General features: G+C 45.7%; 1 protein-coding gene across 1 annotated transcript; it reads right to left on the bottom strand.

The window, feature by feature from the left end:
* Positions 1-1,310: 1,310 nt before the first annotated feature.
* Positions 1,311-3,379, bottom strand: LOC100278906 (uncharacterized). The gene is made up of 2 exons (NM_001152030.2): positions 3,130-3,379; positions 1,311-2,552 (listed from the first exon to the last, which is right to left on the bottom strand). Exons 1-2 carry the CDS (start codon positions 3,187-3,189, stop codon positions 1,827-1,829), a joined length of 786 nt encoding a protein of 261 aa, NP_001145502.1. The 5' UTR covers positions 3,190-3,379; the 3' UTR covers positions 1,311-1,826.
* Positions 3,380-9,555: the final 6,176 nt, after the last annotated feature.

Below are 9,555 nucleotides of genomic sequence, written 5' to 3'. Positions count from 1 at the left end.
GGAGATGCTACTAATAATCGGCTGTTTATGCAGAGAAGATGTATGGGTATGGCATCAGGCATCCATCCTAAAGTCAACCAAGAATCCAGGACCACTGCCATCCACGTCGACATCGTCCACCACTTTGATTTTTTATAAAATAACAACGCCTTCCCCCATCCTTTTCGGCAATGCACACCCCCACTTTGTTTTTTGTTTTTTCCCCCTTCCCTTTCCATGGCACTGTAGCATCCCCTCGAGGAAAGGGAAGCACCAAAGCTGTTTCGCGTGGAAGCTAGCTACAAAGAATATCTGCGAGCGAGCGGCGGCGGCGGCATACGTTTCAGCTGCTGAAGCTGATGCTGTGCCCTCCTCTCCTCGGCACTAGCTAGATGCTTCTGTTCCACCTTCCATACCAGAAAGCCGTCCCCCATTCAATCACCATAGTAGGTTAGGTTGCGAACTGGTTCTGAGCCGCCTACGCCAAAACAAAAAAGCAAGCTGTTCAATGACGTAGTACCTGACAGTGCAGGTCTCAGCATCACGTCAACGCAAACTGCTCGGTTCAGTGACCCACGATTAGATGAACAAGAACACTGCTAATCGTAGGGCCCCTTTGGTAGGGCTTATTTTTCAGCTTCGGCTCTGGCTCATGCAAAAGTTGTGCCAAACACCTATTTTTCAAATGGCTTCACCAGTGAAGTGCTTTTCCAAAATGAACTAGAGGGCATGAGCCAAAAAAAGTGGCTCACCTGGCTTCAGCTCACGTCATTTTTGCACAATAGCCCTCCCACCAGTCCAAATTATTATTTTTTGGTCCTGCCCTCAATCCCTAGCCACGTACAGAAGAGATATACATATACAAGGGTCTTTCTGAAAAACAACCTATAAGCCGTTTTACCAAATGATTTTTAGAATAGCTTTGGCTCATCTAAAGAAGTGGTTTCACATCGTGAGCCAGAGTCAAAGCCATTTTTGGAGAAGCCAGAGCCCTGCCAAAGAGGCCCGTAACGTGATACTAACATTATATAATAGCCACTGCGTTTAGCAATGCGATCGCGTTTCCATCGACGCAACCTCCTTGGTGGTGGGCAGTAACGTGACGGCATTTCCTTGCTTTCCTTCCTCATAGTACAAATCATCAAGCGGCAACAGCGCTCGGTATCTGACCTATCCTCAGCCATCACCCGATCTGCATGAATATCAGAACTGCATGATCCATCACAGGAACCTGTTCAGGATTTCTCTCTCTCTCTCTCTCTCCTTGTATGAGCACCCTCCTCATCTATGCAATGCCAGTGCATGATTATTACAGATGATGAGATGAGATGAACACACAAGCACTGTGCGTTGGTTATCTCGTTTCTTCAGACAACCTATAACAATACAATCTGGTAAAAGCATCACAAAAGCTAGCTATACTGCTCCGCTACGATGATTTGGAGCAGAGCAAGACATAAAATTTACATGTATTTCTCAGACAGAAAGAAACATATATCTCGTGAACAGTGATGAAAAGCTGGTTTTGATTCTTCCTCCGATGTCCGATCCAATCCATCCACCTTCCTTTCTCCTCCCTCCCCTTTCTGGAAAGCGAAGCCAGCGAGCAAATGGCATCCACCTCGATAAGCACCCACCAACCGAAGTGCCGTGGCAAAGAAAGGCGGGCCAGGCCACCCAAGTGGTGGCCAACCTATTGGCTTGCCTGTAATCTGGATTCACTGGCTCACTGTGCGATTCCATTCCGTCGTTTGAAGAGTACTTCCACTCTACCGCGCGCGTGTAGTGCCAACTGCCAATGCAGAAGCAACGGACGTGGACAGCGATGGCTGGGGGAGAAGGAGATTCTAGTACTCGACGATGAGGCTGCCGAACGGGGCGCGGTGCGGGATGCCCTTGCGGCGCTTCGTCGGCAGGGTCGGCTGCGGCGTGGGCGGCGTGAAGCTCAGCTTCCTGTCGGCGTTGCGCGGGGCCGAGGAGGATGTGGTGGAACCGTCGCCGTCGGCGGCCCGGAGGAGCCAGTTCCTGGCCTTGGCGGCGTCGGGGGAGCAGCCGACGACCTTGCAGCCGAGGGAGCAGAAGCGGAAGTTGTCGAGGAGGCTGCGGGCGCAGACCTCGCAGAGGTTGGCGGAGGCCGACGACGACGACGCGGCCTTGCCGCCACCCGGCTTCTGCTGCTGCGGCCGCTCGTTGAGGAAGACGACGCGGGCGCTGTTGATGACGTAGGTCTGCACGCCGGCGATGTCCATGAAGCGCTGGATGTCCGAGACGCGGATGACGTCGTGGTAGGAGGAGCGCCGGATCTGGATGGTGTGGTGGTCGCGGTGCCCGTGCTGCGCCAGGCACAGCGAGCAGAGCGCGCCCGCGCCCGTGCCCGTGCCCCCGGCGGCCGAGCAGTCCAGGCAGAACATGTTGCATTCGCCGCTGCGGTTGGAGTCGCTGTGCGTCCTGCACTGCGCGAAGAAGCGCGCGGACAGCAGCGGCTGCAGCCACCGCGGCCACCGCTCCGCGTACGCCGCCGTGACGCCCTCCTCCTCCTCCTCCTCCGGCTCAGGGTCAGGGCCGCCGCCGCCCTGCACGGACACCACGTATTGGTATTGCTCAGTTGACTTGACTGGGGTACATAGCAGTATAGCACAGCCACTTTGCTCAATGACGAAGCATTTGGAGTGGTTGTTTTGTTTGCCAAGAAAAGTTCGGCGATAGATTGACAAAGAAACAAACAAACAAAATGGAATAGTAATATTCCTATCTCATTGGAACCATCGCCAAGAAATTTGGTTGCTCGCGCTCAAATTTTTTTTTTAAAAAAAAGATATTGCTTGGGGAACGGCGGCACGAAATTCATTTGATAGCAAGACAACCAGAATGAGATGCCAACGGCTTCATAAAGGCAACTTCGGAGATCCCAAAGAAAGAGGCGAGGCGGTCAATAAGAAACACTCGTTCAATCTATGGCGCCGCCGCCATTGCTGCACAGAAGTAAGCACACGTCCCAACAGGGACGGAAAGAAAACTCCTCTTTGGTTGGCAAGACGCAAGGAGGAGAATCGAAGAATGGAAGGCCCCAGGGCTACATAAGCCACGCGGCGCGGGGGTGAGGGGGACGGGAGGAACTAGGGGACGACCGGTTCCGGCCAAGTAACTCACCATGATCCTTCGGTTCTTGAGGCGGAGCTCCTTGAACGGGGACTCGTGGTCGATCGCCATCTCACCCTCAGATCCTCTTCTTGCTCCCTCTGAGAGACTGAGACCCTTGCTATCCAAGCCGAGAGCGCAGCGGTTTCAGGCGGCGACGGGAAGGAAAGCGAGGATATATATATTTTGTTTGTTGAGCAACCGGAATGGAAGAAAATGTGGACAGGGCAGGGGTAGGGCAGACGAGGCGAAGCAAGCAGAGGGGAAATGGGCTAGTGCGTGGGCGGGCTTTATATCATTATTACTAGCTGAATGCCTGTACTCCCTCCGGTGCAGTAAAAGAAGTCATCCTGCGCGTGACCGAGCGTGCACAAAAAGAAGTCATAGCGCGTGTGAGTCTAGGATTTGGACGTTGTTGCCCCTAGTAATTGCACAAAAAAAGATGCATTTAAGAGGAATCGAACTTGAGACCTCCAGTCTAGAATGCCTTGGAGTTGCTGCAGCAACCAATCAAGCCTGATTCTTTTAGTGACGTTAATGCACCCATATCCCTATTTAATAGGGGCAAACAGGGAAAACTCTATGATAATTAATCACTCCTTGGTATGCACAATCATGTCCTAAACGACTACCTTTACTGCACTGGAGGGAGTACGTTGCAACAGGAATATATAATACCAGTATACTACGATAACTTATATACAAAATATGTGTTATACCGTTATGAGAAAATGTTTCATAATCAATTTATGATTCTGGCCATACATAAATTTTGTTATTTATAATCTATCTATTTCACCACTACATTGCAACCATCAGTATCATGCAGAATTCGATATATGTCACGATTTGCATGGTCTCATTATTGGAGAGCACGTTTCACACATACCAGAAGAAATTCCCTCGTACATCGTTAGTCATCGGACACGTACCACCATACGCTTTTGCTTAAACAAAAAGATAAGTGTGTGTGTTTGCAAGACTGATGGTCAAACATCGTATAACCATAAAGTTAGAATACTATATTAATATATTAAATAAATTAATCCAATAGACATAGGTTAACCCAATTAACATAGGATAAATAAATATCTAATTATAAAAGTATGAAACATGGTATAATCAATGTTGTTACTGCGTAGTAAATATTCATACGAGACTAACACAACTGAAACGGTTCAATTTAGAATTAAAATGGGGAAGTTACGAATTTCCAAAGTTTTTATGTATTTGATATAGGATTAATTAGGAAATCAGTTTTATTGTTGTTTTCATGACAAAACAGAGGTATTATGTGATAAAAAATAATATTATAGAATTATAGAAATTGGAATGAACTTATTTGGATTTAATATGAAATTTCCATGAATTAAATGGGTTTCTGCAATTATTTTTAAACTAAAAATCAATTTCTAAACTCATTTTCTCTATTTTCTTTATTTCCTGGACTGCGTCCCAAATTCCAGAAAGATTATGGATCAAGCTATAAATGTTTTTCTAGACTCAGTGAGCATATAGAGTGGACGGCGGGTTAAACACAAATAAAGTCTTAGTTGAAGTTATCCACAACTCAACATGAGTCATGTTGGTTAGATGGTGGAAGGTTAGGCATTCTACTCAATAGATCTAAGGTTCGATCTCTGAGCAGCTACGATTTGATTTTTTTTTCGCGCGGAACGGGAGAAGGCAGAACGACAGAACACGGGGAGGGCAGAACGGGCGAACGCGGCCTAGGGCGGGCTTGAGTTGAGAGGTCGGAATCGGAATAGGCAACGGGTCGCTGTCTGCGGACTGCGGCACAAACAAGAGAGTCATGCCGTTCTTCCTGGTCCATTTCCCCTACGTTTACCAACTCCAACTCCACAAAATCAAGCCCTCTTGTTTGTTTATTCTCTGCTACTACCAGTACTACTATATACAGTGGCATAAACAGGGGAAAGAATGTAGTCCATTCATTTGAAATTCGAATCGCAGCATCGGCCGCGGTAGTCAGCGAGCAGATGCGCCATTCGCAAGGAGGGCCATTAGTTTAGTGAGCTCCAGACTCTAATCAACATCTTCCCCCCTTGGATCTATTAACCAACGGTGGATGGATTTAAAATAAAAATGCTCAGTTTCCATGCTACAAACTAATAACAAGCTACAAACTAATAACCAACTTATATACGAGAATCAAAAATATATATAAAAGAAATAGGTAAACCATATATTAATTATAAAGATCTAATTATTATACTCACTTCGTTTCGTTTTAGTTGTCGCTAGATAGTGTAAAATTAAACTATCCAACGACAACTAAAAAGAAACGAAATGAGTATATCGGATATAAGATATATATATTAATTATAAAGGTTTAACTATTATATATATTGGGTTATCTATAATATTAAACTCGCTCCGAGGAAACGGCAGACTCTATGCTTCTGCTTTGCTTTCCGTGTCTGTACGGCGCCGCCGCCGAGCAGGGCAATGCAGAGGGCAGGACAAGTCTTGACCTCGCCGGACGTCCCCTTTCCGTCTCGGTTTCAACAGCGAAAAGCTTTGCCATTGTAGCTTTACCGTTGGTTGTTACATCGTCCGGTGTCCGGACACCACACCATCCATCAGACTATAGTACCAGGTTCGGTTAAGTCTTCGCTTTCTTTTTTCTTTTTTCTTTTGTCTCAGTGTGTTTAGTATTAGTATGTCAATTTCCAAGTCTAGAGACCGCCAGATTAATCATAGAAAATAAAGTAAAAAGTACACCCCCTACTACTTGACTAACATAATAGAAAACTATATCTAACGGACATGGTGCACATATTAAACCATCATCAATCATCTTAGTTTAACGTCTCTGATTTCTCTGTATAAGACCCTCCAAACTGGTAGAGTGGAGTAGCGGAAGGTGTTATTGTAAAATATAACGGTCAACCACAGACATTACATTTGAGATGGACGATGATGTTTTAATATGTGCACAATATGTACCAGATATGTTCTCGACAAAATAAACATCCACATTAACGGTGTGTTTGGTTCACTACCTAACTTATCATAGCTTGACTAACTTTTTCTGCCTATGGTTAGTTTTAATTTGGTCGACTAATATTAACTAAGTTATGACAAAGTTAGCCGAGAACAAAATAAGCTCTAACTCTCAAAAGGTCGGAAAAATACCAACTATTTAAAAAAACAAAATAAAGTATCCTTATACTGTGGTGCTGGTAAATTACCCATATCTCCATTTAGCAAAGAGGAATATTCTATTTGTTTCTCTATTAAGTTGAATAAGTGATTGGATCTTTGCTTTAGAATAAAACAAGATTCAAATATGCAATGATAAATACTTTGTGTACACAAAACATCTATCCCCTACGCCAAATATTGACTGGTACATCATGTTGTTAGTGTCTACCTCTCTCAAACTCAAATGGACATAACTTTGATCAACGCGAGCGCATACAACTCCACGAACTCAAGTCGATTGAATTCCGACAATTCAAGCACATGCAACTCTAAACAATTGCCAATGTTGATTAGTTGGACTTAGTATATAGTTTATCTAGCAGTTGGTCAAAAAAATTAAAGGCCCATGATAAGTACTAAGTAGGAATGAGATTAGTATACATGGTACACTAAGAAGGTGCAATACTTTAGTTTTAAAAACAGAGATTTTAGCTACCTTGCCAAATATCTTTGTGTATATAATATTGCAGTATTCTTCCAAAACTATAAAAAAACTTTACTCTCAAACACCCCCTTATATGTGAATTTAAGCATATGTACGTATCATGAATTGCATATAAAAATAGACATTTAGCTATGCTAAAAAAACGATGTACCATATATTTAAATTTTAAATAAATGTTCCACAACTTAAGTATAAATCATTGTATATATTGGAGTTTATGAAGAAATGGATTACAAGAGCCATATATAATTTGTAAGATCATCCACTGGATTTGTAGCTTAGCTAGTTCCAACTGTTATCTCCAACGCTCGAAGTATTTGTTTGTTTGTTTGTTGGTGTCAATCGTATACACCAGTAGTAGTACACAAACGGTTGGGTTGCGCACCTGCACCATCATTCATATCGGTTTTGCCACCCACCGCCACCATTGCTTCGCCGCCCGCTCCGGCTATGCTAGAGTGTACATCATTCTTTTTCCTGCCTCCAATAATGCCGCAGCCTGCAGCCTCTCTCTCTCTCTCCAAAAATAAAATAAAAGGAGCTCCTGCTAGTCTACCGACAATGCAACCACTGATAGCACAGCTTTGCTCCCTATTTTTTTTTTCAGGTTTTCCATGGAGTTCAAAGATGCAAGGTGAGGCAGAGGCAGAGGCAGAGGCAGAGCAGAAACGAATTTTTTTTTTAAATAGGTTCTATCCCCATCTCACTCCGCAAAAGGCGCCTCTCGTGCAGGGACCGTCGGATACCCTGGTCGCCCTACCACCGTCTGCGGCCCTGCTTTGGGATTGGGATGATGCCCTTCTCTTTCTTCACATGTCTCTGGTTCTTCTGCCTGCTCGTTTAAACAAGCAGGTGGAGCCCTCGGTTAGCTAATGCTAATCCATCATTATTGCCGGTAGCGGTACCTGAAGATATCTGGTAGAGTGACAGTAGTCTGCACCTCCGAGTTTAGCACGGGAGTACACACACACACAGAGAGAGAGAGAGAGAGAGAGAGAGAGAGAGAGAGAGAGAGAGAGAGAGAGAGAGAGAGAGAGAGAGAGAGAGAGAGAGAGAGAGAGAGAGACATGGAGGGGTAGCCCAGGACGCAGGGTCCGCGCCTGCCCCAAAGGCCAAAGCTAGCGAGCACATGTTCTTCGTGCTACTTGCAGCATGGAAAATGGGCGGTGCAGCCAGCTAGTGCAACGAATGAATGCACGCTTGCCAGCTAAACCATCGTGTCAGCAGCTGATCAGTGTGTGCAGTACTGCGCTCCTGTCCTCCTGAACGCATCGCGAAGAGATCCTGACGCGCACTTTGCGCGGTGGTTTGAACTCTGAACTGAACGAGCTCACCAAGGCAAAGCTGAGAGAGCTAGCCTGGGATTGGGAATGAAGGAATGGAACTATGGAGGGGAAGAAACAAACACTAGTGGACGGAGGAGGGCAAGTCGCCGCCATGCGCGACCTGGCTTCGCCCCCGGAAAACTATTGCTAGCTACGCCAGCCAGTCCAGCCGTGTTGGGTGGACTGTGGACCAGGCAGAGGCAGAGGCAGGCAGGCATGCTTCAGACCGTCGTTTCCATTGAATATATGGAGCTCATGTCATAATGGCTAGGTTGTCGGAAAGGCTAGAGGTGCAATGGCGCATGAAGAATATGCGCATGAGGGTGAAAGCGAGCAGGGTTGACTGACTGACTGGCTACGAGCGAACAAGTGGCCCGGATGGAGATTGGTGGACGACGACTGCCGGCTACAAAGTCCGCGAGTGGGCCGGGGAAGGAAGTACTACAAGAACAGTAGAGTAGTTTTCACATGTGTTGCTGGCCGGTCTCAGTGTCTCACTCTCATCCCATCCATATGAAGACAGGTCCATGTAATTTTTGTTTGAAGCGGCATGTCAGTGCGCGCAACAGTGAAATAGAGGACGAAGCCGCTTTACACTTACAGTTACAGCACGATAACAACGGCTAACTGCCCCGGAACCGGAGGAAGCTCTATATATCTCTCACTCTCTCTGGATTCATGCCATGTGTCAGAACTGGGGCTTCGCCAACATCGATGGGCGTTGGTAGAGCTGCTAACCCAGCACAGTATCGTGCACGCTAGCTGCTCGCGCACACAGACCGGACGATGTAGTGGACTAGTAGTAGGTAGCAGAAGGGGTCGAAAAATCGAAAGCAAGATTGCTCAGGGTTCCGTAATGTGATGGACCATAGACGGGAAAGAAACGGATGAATCGACAGAGCATGCGTTTCCCTGCTGTCAGCGGCGAGGAGTAGTAACCGGCCAAGGGTAGTCCACGAATAGTTGCATCAAGAATAAACATTAGTCAAGAATAAACACTGTATTATATTTTGGTATAAATTTTAGAAGTCGTAATATAGTGTAGAACAGGACAGGAGCAAGTAGCTGGCGTAGGTGTCTTCAAACACGCTGCATCAGGCTAGACATGGTCAACGCTGAGTTGGAGACGACGAACTCATAAACTGCTATGTAAGTACCCAGCAAAGTAACCGTACATTGTTACTATTTTCATTTATACTTAAATATAGAATATAAAACATAAAGATATGTATGTTTTGTTGGTTAGATGGATGTTGACAGGAGAAATAGGCCTAAAAACCATTTTCCACGCTTGTTTTAGTAATGGAAGACCATCACAACCAATTGGGCTACCTAGTTTACCAAGTTATTATTTTAGAAACTCAGAAAATACTTCAAGAAAAACCAACCCTCAAAACAACGCATTGCATACCGTCCGAACCTCTAAAGCGGATTGTCCGG

The sequence above is a fragment of the Zea mays genome, chromosome 9 (assembly GCF_902167145.1).
Source record: "Zea mays cultivar B73 chromosome 9, Zm-B73-REFERENCE-NAM-5.0, whole genome shotgun sequence".
Lineage (NCBI taxonomy): Eukaryota > Viridiplantae > Streptophyta > Magnoliopsida > Poales > Poaceae > Zea > Zea mays.
This window is presented reverse-complemented; position numbering and strand designations above follow the sequence as displayed.